The sequence below is a fragment of the Felis catus genome, chromosome C2, assembly GCF_018350175.1.
Source record: "Felis catus isolate Fca126 chromosome C2, F.catus_Fca126_mat1.0, whole genome shotgun sequence".
Classification (NCBI taxonomy): domain Eukaryota; kingdom Metazoa; phylum Chordata; class Mammalia; order Carnivora; family Felidae; genus Felis; species Felis catus.
Window position 1 is genome coordinate 104,750,500 of NC_058376.1, and position 24,100 is coordinate 104,774,599.

At 42.2% G+C, this 24,100-nt stretch overlaps 2 protein-coding genes and 1 long non-coding RNA gene across 7 annotated transcripts in view; 2 read left to right on the plus strand and 1 right to left on the minus strand.

The window, feature by feature from the left end:
- LOC102901165 overlaps positions 1-8,775 on the plus strand; it is a 44,914-nt gene extending 36,139 nt beyond the window's left edge. For both annotated transcript variants that reach the window (XM_023260179.2, XM_045037361.1), the window contains exons 14-17: positions 2,198-2,251; positions 2,730-2,810; positions 5,573-5,842; positions 7,344-8,775. In XM_023260179.2, coding sequence (XP_023115947.2) covers positions 2,198-2,251; positions 2,730-2,810; positions 5,573-5,842; positions 7,344-7,363 — 425 coding nt within the window. In that variant the 3' untranslated portion in view covers positions 7,364-8,775. The remainder of the gene's footprint in view (positions 1-2,197; positions 2,252-2,729; positions 2,811-5,572; positions 5,843-7,343) is intronic.
- IL12A (interleukin 12A) lies at positions 1,554-23,402 on the minus strand. Of its 2 annotated transcripts, none has more exons than XM_045036318.1 (7): positions 23,022-23,402; positions 22,225-22,379; positions 18,775-18,888; positions 18,394-18,435; positions 18,277-18,318; positions 18,030-18,173; positions 1,554-2,104 (listed from the first exon to the last, which is right to left on the minus strand). In XM_045036318.1, exons 1-7 carry the CDS (start codon positions 23,035-23,037, stop codon positions 2,024-2,026), a joined length of 594 nt encoding a protein of 197 aa, XP_044892253.1. In that variant the 5' UTR covers positions 23,038-23,402; the 3' UTR covers positions 1,554-2,023.
- LOC102899529 overlaps positions 22,374-24,100 on the plus strand; it is a 31,360-nt gene continuing 29,633 nt past the window's right edge. For all 3 annotated transcript variants that reach the window (XR_002144734.2, XR_006585316.1, XR_441148.4), the window contains exon 1: positions 22,374-23,097. This is a non-coding gene — a long non-coding RNA (uncharacterized LOC102899529). The remainder of the gene's footprint in view (positions 23,098-24,100) is intronic.

Consider the following 24,100-nt stretch of genomic DNA (forward strand, 5'->3'; position numbering starts at 1 on the left):
TTATATGTCTACCCTTTTTTGTCCCTAGCTGCTTTCAGAATTCTCTGTCTTTGTATTTTTCCAGTTTCACTATGATATGTCATGGTGTTGACCTGTTTTTGTTGACGTTGAAGGGAGTTCGCTCTGCCTCTTGGACGTAGATGCCTGTTTCCTTCCCCAGATTAGGGAAATTCTCAGCTTTAATTTGTTCAAATAAACCTTTTGCCCCTTTCTCTCACTCTTCTTCTTCTGGGACTCCTGTGGTCTGGATATTGTTTTGTTTTATGGAATCACTTAGTTCTCTAATTCTCCCTTCGTGATCTAGTAATTTCCTCTCCCTCTTTTTTCAGCTTCATCATTTTCCATGATTGTATCTTTTATTTCACATATTCTCTCCTCTGCTTCTTCTGTCCTCACTGTCACTGTATCTAGTTTATTTTGCATCTCAGGTACAGCATTTTTAAATTCATCCTAACTAGTTAATCTTTGATCTCTGCAGCAAGAGTTTCCCTGGTGTCCTCTATGCTTTTTTTCAGCCAAGCTATTAGTCTTATGACTGTTATTCTAAATTCTTGTTCAGGCATATTGTTTATATCTGTTTTGAGCAATCCTCTGTGATTTCTTCTTGACCTTTCTTTTGGAGAGAATTCCTCCGTTTTGTCATTTTGGCTAAGTTTCTGTCTTTTGCGTGTTTTAAAGCTTGTTATGTGTCCTGCACTTGTGAGTACCACTATATTAAAAAGGGGTCAAACACTGCCCAGGTCCTGGCACTTCAGGAAGTGTTTGTGGAGTGGGTTGAGCACACTCTGTTATTGCGTATTTGGCTGCTCTATCTCGCTGGTCAGTCCTCTGCAGAGCTCCTCCTTGCTTGAGGTGGTGGAGTGTTTGAACCTTCAAACACGTGTGCTTTGATTTGCTTGTTGAGGTAGCCCTTGATCCTGCCAAACTGTCTCCCTCTGCTGTGGAGATCCTTCTGTTACTCTGCAGACTGATTCCTGGGTGTTCCAAGTGATCTGACCTCCGTACAGCTGTGTTTGAGGGATGAGGAAAATCCTGGTCCCCCTACTTGTTTGCCATCTTAACTCCCTCCTCAATATTATACTCTTAAGTTAGTAGTTGAAACAGGCCCTTTTATCTGAGCAAAAACTATTTACCTGTAAATAGTCTTAGTTGGGACTGTGTGGGGGGGGGGGGATTGTGTTGTTTTTCTTGGTATTTGTTATTTGTTCAGATAAATGAACCTGAAAAATGTTACTTTTTAGTCACCGCTAATGCCACTGTAAGAGAGGTATTTAACATGTAGCAATCTGAGTACCATATTCTCTGGACTAAGAATAGATCTCTTGGTAGTTTTAAAGACCACTTTATAAGACCTCTCATGTTGGTTTTTAAAAACATATTTAATAGTGCTCTGCATTATGGGGTGTCTGGGTGACTTGGTTGAGCATCTGACCTTGGCTTAGGTCATGATCTCACGGTTTGTGGGTTCAAGCCCTGCATCAGGCTCTGCGCTGACAGCTCAGAGCCTGGAGCCTGCTTCACATTCTGTGTGTGTGTCTCTCTCTCTGCCCCTCCCCTACTCATGCTCTCTCTCTCTCTCTCTTTCTGTCAAAAGTAAGCATTTTTTTAAAAAACTTTAGAAGATACTCTTGTTGTAAGATGTTTCTGGTCTCCACTGTATTTGGGGGGGAGGAATGGCTAAACTAATGGTTACTTGAGATTGCTCGTCACTATTAAGGCATCTTCACTAAAGGGACCCAAAGAAGGCCTGCATGAGGCATAGACTCTTCATGGAGCAGGGATTGCATTTCAAACAGGGAAGGTGGCATAAAGTCACAATGATATGTTCAGAAGGAACTCCCCACGTATGGTGTTCCCAAAGTGCAGAATGATAATATATGAGATTGTTTTCGGTGGAGTACATATAAATACATTTAAAATAAGAAATATTTATCTTTATGTCTTCCTTATCCATACCACAAGTGATACCAGTGGTCTGTTTACAGCGGTTAGAGATGTAAAGAAATACTGAGTAAGTAACATTTCACCTGGCATATGGGTTTGGCAAAAATCGGGACAGTTGCAGTGGATGACTGGAGGGTAGGAAACATTTGCCCTGTAGAACCTGTTGAAAAGAGTACTCGTTATTTATCTCAAAAAAATTGACTTAAATCAAATTTTGTACTATTTGCAGTTGATGCATATTATACTTTAACAGGTGACTGGGTTCAGCATGATCAGAATCAGAACATTTCGAAAAGCAGCACAAGTGGTAAGTACTAGTTAACTGGACATTAAACGAGTTTTAATCTATTCCTTTATTCCTTCTACCTACTAGAATTTTTATTTTGCTGTGCAACTGTGGCTTCATTATCTGCTGGGGCACCTGGGGGCTCAGTCAGTTAAGTGTCCGACTCTTAATCTTGGCTCTGGTCATGATCTCACGGTTTGGTTCGTGAGTTTGAGCCCCACATCGGGTTCTTCACTGACGGTTTGGAGCCTGCTTGGGATTCTCGCTTTCTCTCCCTCTCTCTCTGCCCCTCCCCTGCTTTCTCTCTCTCAAAAATAAACTGTAAAAATTTTTTTTAAAAAAAGATCTAAGTGTTCTGTAATTCTCTTAATCATCTGAACGAACTTTGAATTCATTCTCAATTTGTTCGTACCTGGATGATGATTTTTTTAAAAATCCAGATTAAGGGTGGGTAGAAAATAATATAAAGAAAGCCAATTTGTTGATTTTTTTTTTTAAGGTAACAGGCGGCGAAAAATGAATAGCAGCTTATCTGATGAGGAAGTCTATGACAAAAGAATGAAGCAGGTTGATACTTCAGGTTTGTAAAAATGTCATCAGTGGCTGTAAATTATTTTCCCTGCTTCCCCCCGTTAATATTTATCCAAGCCCGTGCTGTTGGGCCAGTCTTCTGGAGCCACATTAGTTGAGCCTGCCCTCCCAGATATCTTCCCTCTGTGTCCCAACTCCTCCTCGGGCCTCCTGGGTCCTCCTAGGTCTGCCCCACCCTGTTTCCAGCTTGAGTCCCCACTCCACCCCTTTACTCATTTTAAATAGAAGGGGGCACCAGGGGGAGCTCCCTTCCAGTCTATAAGGATAGGGGCCGTGAACTGTCCATCTTTACATTTTCTGTAGAAGTGACCATGGAGCCATCTATGTAGAAGATCATGGATGCTGATTAAATGAATAAAATTGTGAATGTCCGTGTATGCCTTCACTGGTGTCATGGTCACTAGCTACATCTGGGGAAAAGAGCCTCCAGCTCAATTATTGGAGGCGAGTCTCAATTTATTCCAAATAAATGGCATAGACCAAGGCTTGATCATTGTGAAAATACAATAGATACTGAAAATGTTTAACAACAGTACTCCAAGGCACCAGAAGATGGAGTATGTAGCTCAAAATTCAAGCCCAGGCAGAATTTACAAACCTAAGTTTAAAAACAGACTCAAATTATATGAGACTCAAGGTCTCAAGGCTTCAAGGGCCTCATATAACTCCCTAAATTAGCTGTTTCTTCAGAATACATTTTCTTTTACTATTATTGTAAGATATGAATCTCTGAAAGCAGATAAGCCCTTTATAAAGTGATGTAAGATTCTCTCTACTTTCTAGAGCAGGAGACTGTGAGGACGACATGTGGATGCCTTTACTGTATATCACTACAGAAATGCATATTGTTTTTGCTAAGTAAATAGCAAAATAAATGAGGTTCTAGAATTACTTTTAAAACACAACTGGAATATAATTTTTTCTAGTTTGAGATATAATTGATAAATAAAATTGTTTATATAATGTGATGACTTGATCTACTTACACATTGTAAAATATTTACCAATAAAGTCAAGTAACACATCCATCCCCTCACTTTTTTTTTTTTTTTTTTTTTTGGTGGCGATGGTACATAAGATCTACTCTCAGCAAATTCCAAGTATATACAACATAGTATTATTAACTCTAGTCACCATGCGGTACATTAGATCCTCAGACCATATTCATCTTATAACGGGGCCACACTTTTATATTAAATTGATATATAGCAAAAGTTTCTCTTGTTACATGCAGTTACTTTTGGCTATTTAAAATGAGCTCCAATAGCAAGCAGCTAGAAATAGAAATAAAATTATTAAATGCCACCTAGAAAGATTAAGGATTTCCAACCTTTTTGGAGTTGACAGTGTGGTGTCTAAATAAGTTAATAAAGGGGCGCCTGGGTGGCTCATTCAGTTAAGCGTCCGACTTTGGCTCAGGTCATGATCTCGCGGTCCCTGAGTTTGAGCCCCGCATCAGGCTCTGTGCTGACAGCTCAGAACCTGGAGCCTGTTTCAGATTCTTCTTCTCTCTCTGACCCTCCCCCATTCATGCTCTGTCTGTCTCTGTCTCAAAAATAAATAAACGTTAAAAAAATTTTCTTAAATAAAAATAAGTTAATAAAGATTTACTTCTGTTAAGGTATTTTCACAACATTCTTTGAGATACTGAGTCACTGTCCTGGTAGTTTTAGACTCAGTGTATCAGTGTGATGCTTTTTAAATATAGCCAGTACTCAGTCTTAATAGAATCACCTTGTGGTCTTGTTAGAATTTAGGTTCGGGATCGGAAGCAATAAGTTTTATGATGGTCCTGACAGCTGGCAGTTTTCATAGGCTGCCTGTGCAGCTTTCATTGCTGCCGCTGTTGAGAGCTGGGAGCAGTGTACCGCATCTCAAGAAACCACTAGAGAGCGCGGGCCATTGTTTAGACCTTTTCTTCAATCTGGAAGGGATCTGTGAAGTGGGGAAGGGTTAGTACAGAGATTAGATTCATATTAGTAAATTGTTGGCTGTGGAGTTCTGTGATCCTGAAGAAGGGGCAGAAAGTATTCTGCCTGTCACTCCCTTCTAATTTTGCCTCCAGTATTTTGTAATGCCTTTATGATCCTTGGCGGAATCTAGGCAACCAGTGAGCTTTGCAACACTATTGTGCAACTAACTACAAAACATAAAAGCAGCAAATCTAGATTAGTGATAGGGCTAATATTTTTCATGGGGCCAGTTGTTTACGTTGGCAAACACATGTCCCTCCAAGATTATGATTCTGTTTCATAGAGATTAATAGACATTACAGACCATCTCATGACTTTTCTGTAAGTTGTGCTTTTTTCTGTAATGCCAGGAGATGGCGTAATAGCAATTGGGATTCAGATGTCTTGCTGTGTCTTTAGTGACCACGTTTATATGTGGCACTAACATTCAGGTAAAGGCACGAGCTGGGCGAGGGCAAAACTATGTATTTTTCTTTTTGAGCCATATAAATTATTTTTGGTGTCCGATCTTTTTATTCCAACCCAATCTGTGCTGCTTTGTAAAACAGCTTCATTCCCTGAATTACTGAATTAACGTTGTGAACGTTGTACCCTGGTTTAATGTTATTATATGAAATAGTTCCCTTTAGTCCATATGATAGTTTGGAAAGGAGAGAGTTTTTGACACTTAAATATATTTTGAAGTTACAAATCACAGATATAAGGAGAATGCATTTTCATTATAAATTGCTGTAAATGATGTGTTGAGAGCAACCGCAGACTTCCTTGTCTGCTTTTAGACGGAGCGAAGACCGGAAACCCGCTAACAGACACACAGCTGATTATCCTTGCTGCGAAGTTGGGGAAGGAGTGGATGAAAATGGCCATTGCCAACTTGGAGCTGGAGAGGAGCGATATTGAAGCTATCCAGGAGAAGAAAGAAGATGTTACGATCTATAACTTTAGGGTGCTGAAGAAGGGGCAAGAAAAGGAGCAGAGTAATGCCACAGCCCAGAGTTTATACAACTGCTTGAAAAGCATCTCCGTCGAAGTCCAAGATGTGCTGAAAGGTGAGCAAGAAATTCTCTTAGTCGTTTTACTTCGAACCAAGCTCTGTCTTTCAAAGAGCCAGTTTCTATGATAGAATGTGTTGCTTGCTTATTTGTGAGCTTGGAGTCAGAGAATTATGTTAATGTAGGGTAAGCACGTGGGCTGCCACAGTCTAAGTGAAGGTGAATGGTTTGTGTGTGGGATCAGAGGAACGGTTGAGATCCCGTCTCGAGGGCTGGCTGGCTTTGTGACGGAGCAAATGCTCAACCTAACTTTAAGCCTCTCTGTTCCGCTTTGGCAGATGGATGCAAAAACCCCTGTGTCCTAAGTTTATTGTGAGAATGAAAAAAGGCTCTCTAAGGGGTAGTTAAAAATGTCATTATGGTACTTGAGACATTCAGCTTTCTAGGCCTCCCGTGGCACTGAAGCAGTGCCGGGGGAGGCCACTGGGTGGCACCAGTGAACCTCAAGTGGCAAAAGTGGAGCCCAGAGGAGGGCTCAAGTTTCTAGTCTCAATCCAGAAAACTGCAGGTTCCTTCCTTTGTGTGTAAGCTCGTCTTTTTTTGTGTGTATGGTTTGATCTAGCACATCAGTGAAACCAACTCTAAACTTTATTATACATTCTTACCATAGTTAACAAATGTAGTGTTACTTCTCAAAAGCCGCAGTAAGTCAGAGAAAGGTTTTTATTTGGAATTCTAGTTGGACTTTTTATTCCAAAAAGAATGTAAAAATGTGTATATACCCCACAAGTTTGTATGAAAAGTAAAATCACTCTGTGATCACTCAGAATGCTTTTGAGATCTTGTGGGCATATCTCCCCTGTAGATTTTGGGTGCAGAAGCCTCAAGTAAATAGAATATCTAGTTTTAGTGCCAAATTTTTCATTCATATTCCTGGAAATGTTGAAATTTTGTAAATTACTAAGGCTCACATGTGGAAATCTGCTTATTTGCATATAGACGCTTCTGCCTGTTGACAACAATGGCCTCTGTGCTATGATAACCAAATAATCACAGCCTCTTCCATCAAAACAACCTTGAAAAAAATGTCTCTCACAAACTCTATATAATGGGTTATTTTGTTTTCTGTTTGTGTCTGCTCCTGATCTCACTAGACACTTGACTTGTTGATATGTTAGAACCATAAAGGGGTTTGTGAAATTTTTTTTTTAGCCTTGAAAAAAATCATGAAAGCTAGCTTATTAGTCCAATTCCCTCATTAAATAGGAAAACAAAATTCTTCTGTGAGTTAAAAAAAAAACAAGCAAAAAAAGCAAAATTTACCAATATTTTGTGCCATTTGTGGCCAGAAATTGGTGGAATTTTGTATTTTTATCAGGATGTTTTAGCATCTTGTAACTAGTCTTTAAATTACAGTGGCTTATCTTCAGCTCAGGAAAACCCAGCCACTTGGAGAAGTTCCTTTTTGAAATGGATGAGTGATTTTTCTCTAAAAGCATGCCTCTGTCTTCCCCTAACAGTGAATCCCTGAATTTGTTTGTATTCTCTCTTTTGTTAGGTTTCTTACAGGAAAGGTGAAGTTTGGAAGATGGACTGAAAAAGGAAGCCTCAGGAACTTTTACCTGTAAAGACCAACTTCAACTGGTAATTGGGTATGGACTTGATGAGATCTTGAACTTCACAGTCTGTGGAGGCAGCTCCCTTCACTGGGGGCCATTCTGCAGCTCGCATTATTCAGGGGTAGAGAAAATGTAAAATATTTGGAAAACTTAAAGAACCTCTAGATTTAAACATTTTTTTGCACCTCCTACTCACACCATCCTGCCCTGCTTCCCCACCCAACATCTGTCCTTAACAAAGGTGCTTAAAAGGACTCAGTCAGGTGAAAAATGTGGTAATTTTCCTTTTGGAGTCTGTGAACTATGAAATTCATATCAAGTATTTGAAACCTTTTTAGCAACTCAGTGGTAGTGTGCTTAAACTTGCACCAATGTAGTTGAGCTTTTCTCATACTGACATTAATAATGAGAGATACCTTCCTGTTCTTTTAGCCCCCACTCAGGCATACATGCCCCTGGGTACAATGTATCTTTTTATGTGGGATGATTTCCATAGATCACATTACCAACCTGTCTGGCTAGTGGTCTGTTAAACCGTTAAACCAATCGTGTTACCTTGTCCTTGAGTGATGAGAAAGGAATATAATCCAGTCCCCATCCCGTGTTGAGGTGCACGCTCAGAGGTGATCTCATCTCAGTGGGGAAGTTCAACTGGATGGATGGTCAGAGAGTCCCTTCAAATTTCATTAACCTTCCAAAATCACAAGGCTAAGCACTACATTTCTTGACTCTCAGCCTGGAATCGTTTACTTTCTGGTGGGGGGAGAGATGCTACTCAGAAATAGCCAGAGCAGGACCAAGGGAAAAATGTCATGTCTTCTTGAAGAAGACTTGCCCCAGGGAATAATGAGCCACATTGGCTCTTGTTAATTGGTGAAATGGTTTTTTGGGTATGTATAGATATTGTCACTCTCCTAGAATCATGCATGTGGCGATTAACATTTCGGATATGTTTTGTTAACTTATTTGAACTATAAATTACCATTGGTCTTCTGTAGGAATTAGCTGGAGAATAAAATAAATCTCAATGAATTAATCAGAGAAATACACTTTATTGTTTTGCCTGTGAAGAACAAATTCACTTTATAGGGATGAACATATTTTTAATTGTCAGGGATCCTGTGGAATTCAAGTCAGTGTCACTTTATGAGTTTTTTTTTAAATTGTACTATACACTAGGAAACACATGGAGTTTTAACATTCAGGAATATAAAATACTTAAAGGACTTGAATTTTTAAACGTTCATTATTTTTTATAAGTTTTCCGAAGAAACGCATAATTCCAGAGGTGCTTTGTATGTAAGCCGGTTTCCTAACAATTTTTCATAGTATGAATGAAAGGAAGAAAAATAAATCTGCATTTGTACAGTACTAATATGTGTCCTTTGTATTGTTATTTACTTATCAATTATTTTTTAAAGCATCTTATTTCTTGATTTCTGTTACCTTGGCCATTTGGGCATTAGTTGGTTTTGTTCCCAGCTCTCCACGTCATGGACGGGGGCTGAGTGTAAAGCAGGGCAGGCTGGTTCACCCAGGAGTTGGCGGAAATTTGGAAGAACCTGCCCATCCCCTTGTTCCCTTAACTGTCCTCGATCCAGGAATGACTGAGTGTATGACTACATCCCTCCGCATCTTGTTATTGGAAGGTGCATTTTTATTTAAAACTAGGTGGGTTCCTCTTAGTTCTTCACGTGTGCATCTCTCTAAAGGGGTTTTCCTGCACATTTGAGGCTCATTTTTTAATGTTATTGAATTGCTTTAGGGGCAAATTTTCCTCCCCTGCATTGTCATGTGGAAACACATTTTCACTCCATTTCCTGAAGAGGACATCATATTTGCTGATAAGGTGTCCTCAGTGAGGCCGTTGGCCCAGCCCTTTGCCTGTTACTGGAAGTCCTTCTTGGGGTAAAGCAGCGTACTGCTTGCTGGAGGGTATGATCCCAACTGGGTAACCAGGGATTTACTGCTGGGATTGTGTCTTTTCCAGCCCACATCCCGAGGTTTGAGTGTTTACGATAAGGGCTCTGTAAGCTCCTGATATTAACACAGAGGCCCTGGGGTTTATTTTTGAGCATGGAGTTCTGAGGTTTTTCCTCAGGTCCTGGGGACCTCCAGCTCTGCCCTGAAGCCTGCTGGAGGATTTAGATCCAGTCTGTTCCAGTTGTGATGTAGATTCCTGGTTAGACAAGACAGCCTGGAGTTAGTCAGACATCTTTATCCTGTGGCCGTCCATTCCTGCTGTCTGCTGGAACCTCTAGCTTGCATTCATTTTTAGATTAGGGTATGCTCTGTGCATTTATAGGACTGTTTTATGTTCAAGCAAGTTGGGAAGTCTAAGAGATGGTTTTGTTACTTAATAAAAACTTAACTGCAGGCAGGACTTGGACTAGTTTGGTGAGTTTTTAACTTTCCCTGATCTATAGAGGTCATTTGTGAGATCTTATCTGTAACCTGCATTGATAAAGCATTCAGAAGTGGAATTTCTCCAGGAGGGGTTTACCAAGGGATTTGGAGGGGGTGTTGAGGAGCCTGGCTGGACCTGTGGCCCACTCCTGTCAGGGGCAGTGTGAGAACCAGCCGATGAGATGATTGCCTGGGCCTCTTGGAACTACCATTGAGGGGTTTGTGTGGAAGTCACGTGCAAGGGGAAGTAGACCACTCTTTGGTTCACCAGTGTGAAGTGTTGGCATATGGCTTCTAATGGATAGTGACCACATCATGCCAAATCATAGATACGTGAATTGCATAAATCAACAGGCTTATGAATTTTGGATTTTTCCCCAGTCTAAGCATGTACGATTGTTTTGAACCAAGCAAACATATGCATTTTATAATTAAAAGAGAAAAAAAAAATTTGGTAATTGGAAATGCTATGATTTTTAAAGACAGAAGACTTTCTCTTTATTCCTAGATTAGCAAAAGAAATGAGAAACATATGGGAACCCATGAAGATTGGCCATTCTCTCGCTTTCTACCACTTTTAAGTGCCTGGGCCTGAGAACACATAGACATGAGTAACATGACATTTTCCATACTTGAGGTTTGCATGGTATAGTGAGGGGGAAGCGAAGATATGTAAATAACCCTGGTGATGTTTGTATGGTTATGACAACGATGTCCCTTGACTCACTGGGCCCTTAATATAACCAAAGGTAAAGGGTACAACAGTTGCACAGGCTGGAACCAGGCCTCCTGGAGTTAAATCACAACGCCTGCCACTTATCATGTGGGATTATATGGTTTCTTACCTTAGTTTCCTCGTCTATAAAAAGGGGAAGGTAGGGGGCGCCTGGATGGCCCAGTCGGTTAAGTGTCTGACTTCGGCTCAGGTCATGATATCTCCGTGAGTTCGAGCCCCGCGTCGGGCTCTGTGCTGACAGCTCACAGCCTGGAGCCTGTTTCAGATTCTGTGTCTCTCTCTCTCTCTGACCCTCCCCCGTTCATGCTCTGTCTCTCTCTGTCTCAAAAATAAATAAACGTTAAAAAATTTTTAAAAATAAAAAAGATAAAAAGGGGAAGGTAGGGATGCCTGGGTGTCTCAGTCAGTTAAGTGTCTGACTTCAGCTTGGGTCATGATCTCATGGTTTGTGAGTTCGAGCCTTGAGTTGGGGTCTGTGCAGGCAACACGAAGCCTGCTAGGGATTCTCTCTCTTTTCCTCTCTCTCTCTCTCTCTTTCTCTGCCCCTTCCCCGCTTGTACTCCCTCTCTCAAAATAAATAAATAAACTTTAAAAAAAAAGGGTTGGGGGGCAGATAGTAGTTTCTCCTTGTAGGATTATTGGGGGAATTTTATACATTTTGTGGTAAACACTTAGAAACACACCTGGCATTTAGTTAGCACCCAGAAAGCATTAATATTGCTTCCTAAAAAGGTTACATGAATATATTGGCTCTGATGTTATACTGATGTCCTAATTCACATTCATATATTTAAGTAAGCTCTGTGCCCAAAATGGGGCTTGAACTTATGACCCTGAAATCAAGAGTTGCACGCTTTACTGACTGAACCAACCATATGCTTCTCCACATTTGTCTTTTTAATACCATATTGAAAGATAACATAAATACAACTGAAGTTTTTGACTTGTTCTCACTAAATACATTTCAACCAGAAAAATGGATACAAATAAATTTTTGAAAATGTGGTTGGGTTTTTTTTTTTTTATTTAAAATAGATTTCTCGGTCAGCTCAGACTGTTACACCAAAATACCACAGACTGGGTGGCTTCAACAGCAGACATTCATTTCTCACAGTTCTGGAGGCTGGGAAGTTTGAGATCAGGATGCCGGCAGATTTGGTATCTGGTGAGGGCTCTCACCCTGCTTTGTACACAGCCACCCGTCACTGTGTCCTCATGTGGGGGTCAGAGGGTCTCTCCCAGTCTCTTTTTTCTTTAATTAAAATTTATCATTTTTTTTATTGATTGATTCTGAGAGAGAGAGAGAGAGCACATGTGCATGCAAGTGGGGGAAGGGGCGGGGAGAGGGAGAGACTCCCACGAAAGCTCCCTGCTGTCAGCACAGAGCCTCACACGAGGCTTGATCCCACTAACTACGAGACCATTACCTCTGCCAAAAGCAAGAGTCAGATGCTTAACCAACTGAGCCACCCAGGCGCTCCTCTTCCAGTCTCTTCTTACAAGGGCATTAATCCCATCATCAGGGCTCCATGCTCCTGACCTAATTCACCTCCTAATGCCTCATCTCTAAATATCATTGCATTGGGGAGCAGGGCTTCAACATAGGATTTTTAAGGGGACACATTCAGTCTGTGGCGAGATTGTAACGTATTTTGTCTTCAACTAGGAAGCCACATCATGCTAGCTAGAACCGTATGTTTAGTCTTCAAACAAGGACAGCACCTGAATGGTTTGTTCAGGGTGTTATGGCAGAGGACTCACCGTTTCTGTCAGTGCTGGGTCCCAGACAAAGCTGTTCTTTCTTCCCTTTCTGTCCCTATGTTTTTTTTCCTCATTAGGGTATCTAAGGTCCTTTTGCATCACTTGAGCTGTCCAAGACAACCTTTGGACGTCTGGCCAGACTGCTCCCCAGAACTGTTCCCTTTCCCTAAAGCGCTGGGCCCTCAGTGGGACAGCTGTCAGCTGTTTTTCGTGTTCATTCTCTGATTAAGTCATTCTCAGGTGTGAGAAACACTTTCACTGTTTGTTTATTTTCTTTTAAAAATAATTTGTTAATCAAATGAATCTCTAACAGACTAGGACTGGGAAATATTTTTAGTCGGGGAACCTCGGTCTTTTTCTTTTTTTCTTTTTTTTTTTTTAATATTTATTTTATTTTATTTATTTATTTTTTTCAACGTTTATTTATTTTTGGGACAGAGAGAGACAGAGCATGAACGGGGGAGGGGCAGAGAGAGAGGGAGACACAGAATCGGAAACAGGCTCCAGGCTCCGAGCCATCAGCCCAGAGCCTGACGCGGGGCTCGAACTCACGGACCGCGAGATCGTGACCTGGCTGAAGTCGGACGCTTAACCGACTGCGCCACCCAGGCGCCCCTTTAATGTTTATTTTTGAGGGGAGGGAGGGGCAGAGAGAGAGGGAAACACAGAATCTGAAACAGGCTCCAGGCTCTGAGCTGTCAGCACAGAGCCCGACACGAGGCTCGAACCCATGAACTGTGAGATCATGACCTGAGCTGAAGTTGGATGCTTAACCGACTGAGCCACCCGGTCGCCCCTTTTTAAAATTTTTTTTAATGTTTATTTATTTTTGAGAGAGGAACCTTGGTCTTATTAAGTTACTTTGCTCCCCATCCTTTGTTGTGTGAAGGCAGGGACTTGCCCCAGACACCTGGCACACGCCTGTGATAATGCTGCATGGGGACAGGGCATCGTTGAAATCTTTAAACAACCTTCACACTTCGAAAAAATTGACAGTGAGCATTGACTAGACGCCAGCACTGTCCTGTGCCATTTAATCCTCACAACAGCACTAAAACAGGGGCTACGGTTTTCTGACTTTCACAGATAAGAAAACAGTAGCAAAAGAGTGTTTAACCGATTTGGCCCCGTCACCAAGCCCAAAGACTAATAATTTTCAAAAATGGCTCATATTTATGGTCAGGTGCAGTGCCAGTGCTTTGCATGAGCTGTTCCATTTAACCTTCACTTTGATCCTCTGAGGTAGGTCCTACCATCACCTTCACTTCATAGAAGAGGAAACAGGAGAGGTTAAAACAACTTGGTCATGTTATACAACTTGTAAATTGTAGGCCCAGGCTTAAAAGAAAAGAGGAAAACTAACCATGTAATAAAGAAAGGAATTAGTTGTGAAGGGGTTTCTTGGGTCAGTCTTGTTTTGTTTTGTTTTTTTAATGTTTATTTATTTTTGAGAGAGAAAGACCACAAGTGGGGGAGGAACAGAGAGGGAGGGAGACACAGAGTTCGAAGCAGGCTCCAGGCTACGAGCTGTCAGCACAGAGCCCAACACGGGGCTCGAATCACAAAATGTGAGATCATGACCTGAGCCGAAGTCGGATGCTCAACTGACCGAGCTACCCGGGTGCCCCAAGGGTCAGTCATGTTTTTGAAGCATATGTCATGGTGATTTCTAGAACCAAAGTAGGGCTCAGTTGGTTGAGCGTCTGACTTTTGATTTCAGCTCAGGTCATGATCCCACAGTCGTGGGATACAGCCCCGAGTTGGGCTCCATTCGGAGATGGCTTAAGATTTTTTTTTTCTTTCTTCCCCTCTCCCTCTGCCCCTCTCCTCCATTCACACTCTCTCTAAAAAATAAATAAAATTTTAAAAAAGAACCAAAGTAACACCTGTATTCCTCTGTACTCATCCTGTCCACAGATGGACGATCTGCTTGCCTCTCCTTGTTTCTGGGCACAGACAACCGGCCAGACAACAGACAAGTCGCCATTCCAAGTGAGGGATGGCAGCAAGTCTATGGCTCCAGCCCCATCAAGCCCTCGAGCTCTTCTAACCGTAATCAAACCTGCTGAAACCCCAAACCCAACACTTAAAGGCAAGAAATTCCTGTTTGTGAATCCCTTGAAGGTCATTCAAATTTGTGGAGGAATCCCTAAAGAAAAGAGGAGATGTATCGGGATCTAGTTTCTGATGGTTTCTATTTAATTGTGTATCAAGGGGGGGTGAGAGTCTGAACAAATGAGTCAGTTTGCCACACAAATGAGGACCTGGGGTGGCCAATACACATCCCCCCTTGGTCCACAGGGATATCAGTTAGGATGTGGTGAACAGGAGTCACGTGAGGAAGGGGGCGGGGCACACCAAATCTTTCCTTTCCTATGGCCTTTTTATATTAAGGAGGAAGACGATTATCGGAGTACTAAAATTGCATGGTAGTCTGCCAGGTGAATCTTTTAAAATTCACATGGTTTAGAGAATTAAAAAGATGGAATTTAATATTTGGATCATTAAGAGCACATCTCTTAAGCCAAAGAGAGGCAATTATCCATGTGGTTCAGGCAGAAGTTCTATATAATTTAAAGCAAATGGAGAGTTTTTCTCATTGTAATTTAGAAACAGCTTCCCCTGAGGGCCCAAAGTGTCACAAAAATTAGAATAATTTAACTAGAAGGACTCTTAATGATGTTTTTCCCAGTTGGAGGATATTATTATGTATTTGTCTAATGCACAGCATGTTATGGTTAACAGGGAAAAAACAATTTTTATGTATTTTACTTTCAGATGTAGATGCTGAACAAAATATACTCTTAAAAACCATAACCCATTCGATGGCCTTAGTATTAGAGCGTATCTAGTCTAATGAGTCTCCCTTTAAGAAATTGGGGGAAGAGGTGCCTGGGTGGCTTAGTCAGTTAAGTGGCTGACTCTTGGTTTTGGCTCAGGTCATGATCTCACAGTTCATGGGATCGAGACCCGCTGTTAGTGCAGAGCCTGCTTGGGATTCTCTGTCCCTCTCTCTCTCTCGAAATAAATACATAAACTTAGGAAAAATAAAATAAGAGATTAGAGAAACTAGGACATGGGTAAGAATATTGTGGCATTCTTTCTAAGGGAATTTTGTTCACATTTCATTGGAGTTTTCAGTTTTCCCACAACATGTATTTTAACACTTAAAATATTCCAATTACATTAGAAAAATATGAGAATTACTTTATTCAATCATTTTATTTTTAGAAAATAAGGTAGTTCTCAAATCCATTGGATAATAAATATTTTAATAAATATAACATAAATAAATATAAGTTAGCTCACATGCTTTCATGAACACAAAATTATATAAATAAGTATTTTAAAATAAATTATGCTGGGGTGTTTGTGTCTACAAACACTTAGGTACAGAAATAGCTTATAAATTCTTGCTTTTCTATTAAAGGGAAAAGAAAAACATGTTCAAGGAAGGACATTTTCCCTCTTTAGCAATTTGCTCATGAAAACTTAAAAAGAACTTATCCCTCCCTAGTAAATGTGAAATAGACTTGGTCAGAGGCATCATGTGGACATAACAGTCATATCTTTCAAATTTTGGGTGGCAACTAATGTAAACAAGCATGAGAATTATTGTACTAGCTTAAGGAGGACCAGGTCAAGCCACCCACTCCCTGGTTCTTAACCCACATCCTATGAAATATATATATATATATATATATATATATATATATATATACACACACATATATATATATATATATGTTTTGTTTTTGTTTGTTTTTTTGGTTCACATTTCTGTAAAAGTGGCTTTAAGGTTGGGAGAGACTTCAGCTTTTTAGGAAGAATTCAGGTAGCTCATCATTCTATTGATGGTCACTGCACGAATTCTGAAAGCATGAAGAAGTATGCAGAGCTTGATTTTAGTTTTATAAAAATCTGGTTCTTCCAGGGAGGAGTTCTGTGGCACAGTCACACTGTTGACATTCAGGGCCTAGGAGAATCAATATTAAGGATGACATATATGGTATCCCAAAATTAAAACGTTCATCCGTAAAAATGGGTGAAGCCAATACATGTCTCAGAGCCTGCAACCCACTCACTCATTACATCTCCTAAACCCGACCCAAATCTACTCCCATCCAGATGGCCAGGCAGAACCTGAGAGAAGAAATACTCATTATCCAAGCACATGGATCTTCAGTGAGCTCTGAAAAGACCCTTAAAGCTATTTAGAAAATCATCAGTGGGAGTTGCATTTTAGAAGGGAACAATTCTGTTAAGATGACATCTGCTGCAATATCTAATTAATTTTTATATGTTCTACTAAGAAGCTAAGTCCTTTTTAGAACAGAGAGGTGATGGATTGCTATTGATCGGAACTCCATGAGTAACAGACTTGTTTGGTGCACTCATTTGTGACAGATAAATAAACCTGGCAATGGATCTCTCAGTTTTAGCCTGTTAATTTGCTAACACAATGCAAGATCTTATATTGGCACAATGATCAGTGCTTTCACTTATTCCCTGCAAAAAGCCTAAGAGAAAGGCGGGGTGGGTAAAGTCATCCCATCTTACAAGGAAAAGTACTGAGCCCCCAAGTTGTGAATGGTTTGTGCATGGCTGGCTGATTCCCGGGAGAATGGATTCCAGTGCCCAAATCACCTGACTCCGAGACCTGAAAGTGAAATATCATCTACAACTCTCTAGATGGTAACGTTCTTTGATACCTGCATGAAGTTCACTGCCTTTCCAACAGTAATTTGGCACAAAGAAGGAAAGAAAGGAGAATACTTTTTCAGACAATGATTTCTGACATCATACTTCTTTTTATCCCATGCCCTGGTCACCAAGATAGTCACACGGCTTTTGCTTAGGTGAATATTTCTATGTTTTGTATTAGCATCACATGCTATGATGATTCAGAAAATTACAAAGCAAGCTCTTGTTTCTGAGTAACATTGTGGATATTAGGGGATAGGTCATTCTTTTTATTTAATGCACATTTTAGTTCAAAATGGGTCATACCCAGGCATCAGCCTCAGTTGTTTTCTCTGACAGTTATATGCAGTTACGCATGTTGGCCTCTCAATGCACATCATGGAGCTTTTTAAAAAAAATTTTTTTTAATGTTTATTTTTTGAGAGAGAGGGAGAGACAGAGTGTGAGCAGGAAAGGGGCAGAGAGAGAGGGAGACATAGAATTCAAAGCAGGCTCCAGGCTCTGAGCTGTCAGCACAGAGCCCAATATGGGGCTCGAACCCAAGAACCATGAGATCATGACCTGAGCTGAAGTTGGAACGCTCAATTGACTAAGTCACCCAGGTGCCCTCATCATGGAGCCTTTTGAGTGACAGGATAAGTGTAGTGGAATCCCTTTGATGGGGGTTTAAATCCTGGCTCTGCCACTTATAAGCCATGTGGACAAGTGGCTAACTCTAAGCTTTGGTTTCCTCCTTTGTACACACCCCCTGTGGTGGTTGTGGAGACAACATAAGAAAATATATGAAAACATCTGCAAAGAGCCTGGTATATACCATGTCATCAACAAGTGGGAGTTTGCTTTTCTTACGGTGACCTGCTCACCACTGGCCTTTGTCAAGAGGCTCTGCGTGGTATATGGAAGGGCAATTTCAGGCCACTCCCAATCCAAGAAGGGGAGATTTTACACTTCATCAGGGACCGTGACTAGCTGTCTCAGCATGAAGAAGGTGCTCTTACTGGTAGTATGAAGGTCTTACCTGTAACAGCTCATCAATAGCTGTCAGCATGTTTTGATCCAGAAAGATCTGCCTTTTAGGATCCATTAACAGCTTTGCATTCATGGCCTTGAACTCCACCTGGTACATCTTCAAGTCCTCATAGATACTGCTAAGGCACAGGGTCTAAGTGATATGACAAAACGGGAAGGAACCATTGAGATGAGCTAAAAATGTCTCCCTCCCCGCCACCATTGCATTTGAGGAAAGGAAGAGTTTTGTATCTTACCGTCATAAAAGAGGTCTTTCTGGAGGCCAGGCAACTCCCATTCTAGAAGAAAAGATAATGAGACATCAATGATATGAATTCATCATATGAGCTAAAACCTTTGATTTTCGGACTTACAGTTATCAGAGAGATCTCTCTGGAAGCCAGGCAACTCTCATTCTAGAGGAAAAAAAACATATCAAAGATATTAATTCTCAATATACATTTTCCTTACTTTTCTTCTCAAACATCTTTTTATTGTGGTAAAAAACATATAACATAAAATTTGCCACCTTAACTATTCTTAAGTGTAAAGTTTAATAGTGTTAAATATATTCTCATTGTTGTAGAAAACGTATTTGTTTTATATATATATTTTTCAAGTCCAACTTCTGAAGTGGGACCTGTTAAAGTCTCACGATGATGGAGACCTGAAACATGCACATTTTTAGAAGAAGATGAGGTTTGATGCACAGCTCTTCACTGTATTACATACTTTGAGAAGAAAATCAACAATACCATGGTTAATTCCAGTGGTAAGCAGGCCTCCACTGTGCTGGTTTTATCTTTTGTGATATCTTCATGATCAATCTCTTCGGAAGTGCAGGAGTAAAATTCTAGAGTTTGTCTGGCCTGTAAAAAACAAAGAGCAACCCGGTTTATAATATTAATAAGGGACCTGGATTCCTATGAGGCTGGCACCCCACGGGGCCAGCAAGGTGAGAGCTGGCTGTCCTTGCCATCCATCTCTTTGACCTGCAGGAAATTTGGGATCTTCTTAAGACAAAAGGAAACCAGATATTTACATTCTCCCTCCCTCCCTCCTCTCTCCCTTCGCTTAGGACATGTTTCTCTGGATGATGTGTTTTTCCATTATGTAAACACTATAAATCATTTCAACAGGCTGTGCTAATCAGCATCCACACCACGCTGTGACACTTGCTTCTGGTGAAAACAGTTTTTGGTTTTTTCCTTTTGCCAAAGGACCTGTGTTTTATGAACATCCTTTTCAAGTATAACTTGTAAAGGCGGAACTGGTGAGGTCACAACTTGAGGGATATAACGAACATGTAACCCTAAAGACAAGCGGAGATTTAATTTGCGGTACATACACACACACAAACGCACAGATGTCACCCTACAAGCATGTTGGAAAGCACTGTTGAATGTAACTATGAAACTTATCTAAGAAGTCAGTAAATCTGGTTGAAGATTGACATCATTTTTCCATTCATCAAGCCTCACGTGTGCAAGTAGAGTCCTGCCTCTTATCGGTGCCTTTGCTTCCTTGGTTTCCGTTACCTGCCGCCAGCAACCATGGTCCGGAAGTAGACGATCTTCCGATACACGGTCAAAAGGTTCATAGTAGCCTAACACTGTGTCACAGTGCCCGTCATTCACTTCGCTTCATCTCATCACATGGGCATTTTTATCATCTCACCTCATCATAAGAAGGGTGAGTACAGTACAGTAAGAGATTTAGAGAGAGACCACATTCACGTAACTTATTATAATACATTGTAATTGTTCTATTTTATTATTAGCTATTATTGTTAATCTCTTATCATAGTTATGTGTGTAGAGGAAAAAACATAGTATAGGGTTCGGTATGGTCTGCAGTTTCAGACATCCACTGGGGGGTCTTGGAACATATCCCCCTTGGATAAGGGGGTACTTACTGTACTAAGGAACATGACAAAGAAGAGGACTGTGTTATGTTATGCCCCCTTAGGATCCCAAGTTCAGCTGCAGAGACAGCAAAGCGCCCAATGATTAGGAGTCATGTCAGCAGGTGAGAAGTGCTGAGAAGGGTATGAAGGCTTCACCAGTGATGGGACATCTGCATTAAGTGGATTAGAAGACTGACAGGCAAAGGAGAGAGAATTTCAGGCAGAGGGAACTGCATGAACCATCATCAAGGCTTGAGATACAGAACATGTTGCCCCATCCCCCAGGTCCCTCTCCATTTCCCAACCCCTGGAACCTGAGAATATGTTACACGGTCAAGGGGAATTAAGGTTGGTGATGAAATGAAGGTTGCTAATCAGCTGACCTTAAATAGGGAGGTTATCTTGGATTATCTGGGTGAGTCCAATGGAATTGCTGCATTGTTATAAATGGAAGGAAGCAGGAGAGTCAACGTCAGAGTAATGGAGCACGAGGACAACTCAACTGGCCATTACTGGTTTTGAAGATGGAAGGAAGCCATACACCAAGGAATGTGGGCTGCCTTTAGAAGCTGGAAAAGGCAAGAGAATGGAACGGACTCTCTCCTGGAGTCTCCAGAAAGGGACACACACAGCTCTGCTCACACCTGGATTTTAGCCCATTTCAGATTTCTGAACTCCAGAGCCGTAAGATAATTAATGTGTGTTACCACTTAGTCTGTGGTAATCTGTTACAGCAGCAACAGGCGACTATACACTGTTCCTGGAGGTATTCACACGGATGTGGGCAGCCACTCTCCCGAGCAGGCTGTAAAGCATTAGATTTGGAAATACAGGCCCTCTGTTGTAGTTCTTCAGAGATTTTCAAGAGAAGCTGGAAATTTGGATTCTTATATGGAAGGTCCACTTTTTCAATGGCATCAAACTCAAAATCAAAACCAAATACAAAAGCTACAGGCCAAACTCTACAAATCCATGGGCTGTGAATCGCATGCACTTGCCACCTCTTTCCTCTGCGGTAGCCAGCTCGTGTGTTCTATCAAACTGGACAAAGGAATGATGTTAAAAAACATCAGATTGAGTTCTGCAATCTTTTGACCTTTGGCGCTGTCCTGGGGAGTAGAAGAGTTAGCTTTTTCACGTAAAGCATCTACTGAAATTGCAGCTTCTAAATTTTATCCACAGTGAAACTTTCTTCAGGAATTAAAGCACTTTTCTCTGCCGTTTTCATCTGCCGAGTTGCCTTTTTAATTAAGATCGACTGAACTGTGAGGAGCAACTGGCAGCACATTGTGAAAGATTAGAAGAGGAAAAGAATTCTTCAAGGCCTTGTGGCATTGACCTCGTTTTAAGATATTCATAAAACAACAAGAAATTCAGGCAAGATTTACTAGAGAACAGGAAGGCAAAAGGACCACTTTTAAAACATCAGCCTTGGGTTGCGTCAGCAAAAGCTGTAGGTATTGAAGCACTTTTGAAAGGAAAATAATTTTTTTTTGCATTAAAATATGAAACCTAAGAAATGAATGAAGCTGTCAATAATATTAGATAAGTTTCTCCCTCGAAAATGAAGGCAGGGGCGCCTGGGTGGCTCAGTCGGTTAAGTGTCCGACTTTGGATCAGGTCATGATCTCTCAAGTTCAAGCCCTGCTCTGGGCTCTGGGCTGACAGCTCCGAGCCTGAAGCCTGCTTCAGATTCTGTGTCTTCCTCTCTCTCTCTGCCCCTCCCTCGCTCACACTCTGTCTCCCTCTCACTCAAGAATAAATAAACATAAAAAAATTTTTTTTAAAAAGCCAGAAAATTGAAGGCTGGACGTGCACTGTCACAGGCCCCCCTGAAATGTTGCTCAGACAACAAACTGGGTCACTACACTGGAAGCTGGCGAGCAGTGTGAGGGGCAAGCCTAATTCATCTTTGTAGCCCCTAGAGCACAGAGGCTGCACCTAATAATGGTTTCCTGGATTGATAAGTGTGTCAGAGAAACAGTGTGGGCTTGACACAATTCCATCTCTGTTGGCAGGCTACAGGGAACACTGTAAATATCCACTTTCCTCTGCGTAGACACAGCCAAAATGAATGCCATTATAATTTATTACCACTCTTGCTTTCTCTGGAGACACAATTTCATTGAGACTCTTTAGCTAATAGTTGGGCCCTTTATAAAGTTCCCTCTCCCCTTCTTGACAGCTCCTGATTAAAGTCCACAATTTCTTTGCAGTTCTTTCGGGTGACCAGAGGTTCAGAGAAGCCCCCGTCCCTAGAGAGGCTGCAAAGTGGGAACAAGAACACTGGAAAACTCACCTTCTGAAGCGTGTTGCTGATGGCTCGCAGCAGGGTTTGGGAGTGGTTGAGGCACTGGAACATTCCTGGGCTTGGTGTGGGTGTGGGGAGGTTCCTGGCCAAACTGAGGTGGTCCAGGTGGTTTAACAGGACCAGGATGGTTACAAGGAGGAGGCCTGGAAACGAACCGAGGAGCAGGCTGAGCTGGTCAGCTTGGTTTGGCCTGCCTCTACCTTCCACCCATCTCCACCTATCCACATCTTACCAGCATCCACCTCCCTCCCCCATCTCCAGTCTTCCTTCCTCACCTGAGAGAGGAATCAAGTTCTTGGAAAGTAGTGCTCTATTCTGGGGCTAGAAGCCAACTCCCTGTGAAGGCCCCCTGTTGAGCTCCGACAAAGGTGTTGGATTCATAGCTCACACAGAAAAGGCCTCTATTTCACTAGTAGGGAAACTGAGGCCAGGCGGTGAAATGACTGGCCCAGACTCCTAACCTACTGTTTGGAACCAGAGGGGTGACAAAGCCTCACTTTGAAGCTGGCTGGGATCTGCCCTTTTCTAACTGTAGCTGAGGGACCCTGAGGGAGAAACGCAGCGCATGGAGACTCAGTTTCAAATCTGTAAAGTGGGCAGATACGGAGACAATATCCTATTTAGTGCACGGTAAGCACGCAGTCACGCTTATTTTTCACCTTTGCACGAGGCTGCTGACAGCCTGCCAGTCTCTCCCACAGCGGGTGCCAAGTTTCTGCCTCCTCTTCCCTGGCTGCCGCCCTCCCCACCCCAGCGATGAGTCTTCAGTCGGGCTGGTTACTCACCACGCGGCGGGCACATGCTGAGCGGGCACTGGGCGGACACTGGGCTGGAGCTGGATCCGGACGGTGGACGCAGCAGGTGAGGGCGATGGTGGGAAGCCGACCCAGGGGATCACATTTTTATAATTGTCCCGAGGCGCGGCAGGACTTTCCCGGGACTCTGGTCTCTTGCTTGCTTTCTCTCTCTGTCTCTCTCTACATCAGCTTCTCGGTGACACGCGGAGTTCGGCCCGCGGGGTTTGCGGCGCTTTCGGATTAACTCCACGGGTGCCCGGCCGCAGGCGTTCAGGGGACGGCCCCGCCGCCTCCGGCTGGCCCAAAGCGAAAGCGAAATTCATGCAGAGTCGTGGCGCAGGGTCCCCGGGCAAGCCCGATCACTTGCGGGTCTCGGACGCCCCCGCCCCCAACCCTCCAGCTCTCGTCCCGCCGCCCAGCAGCGCCCCCTCCCGACCGAGCGCCTGTTGGTGCCACTCAGTTTCCATCTATACCCAGGATGTTCCCTGATGGTGACATCCCACCTAGTCCTGAAAGGGCTTGAGCAAATCATTCATTCATCATTCATCACTCAACATTTATTCATTCAGATGGTCCACAGCGTGCCAGGTTGACGTTGTGCTAGGCGTGGGACACCCACTGCTGAACAGGTCCTATACTAAAATCTGACTCAGTGTATTTTATTCATGGGTACTATCTTAAATTTTTTTTTAATGCTTATTTATTTTTGAGACAGGGCGAGAGACAGATTGCGAGTGGCAGAGGGGCAGAGAGAGAGAGAGAGAGAGAGAGAGAGCGACACAGAATCCAACTCAGGCTCCAGGCGGGGAACGGTCAGCACAGAGCCCAACCAGGGCTGGAACTCATGCACTGCAAGATCATGACCTGAGCTGAAGTCGGACACTTAAGGACTGAGCCATCCAGGCACCCCAGGGGTACTATTGTAAATATGGAAAGGGATGAAACAAGACTGGCTATGCAATAACTACTGTCATAGAGAATCCAGTCTCTTACAGTGTCCAGGAAAGAACCGTTACAGTTTAGTGGGGCAGATGCACAGGGTCTTGGAAGAAGCCCAGAGGGAGGGC

Excerpts from the sequence above, each read along its gene's own strand:
- IL12A (XM_045036318.1), bottom strand. Across the intron at positions 18,174-18,276 it reads GAAAGACCTCTTTTATGACG|ACCCTGTGCCTTAGCAGTAT; the intron begins GTAAGATACAAA and ends CATATCACTTAG. Across the intron at positions 2,105-18,029 it reads CTATTGATGAGCTGTTACAG|GTTCTACAGGGCAAATGTTT; the intron begins GTAAGACCTTCA and ends TCTTTTCAACAG.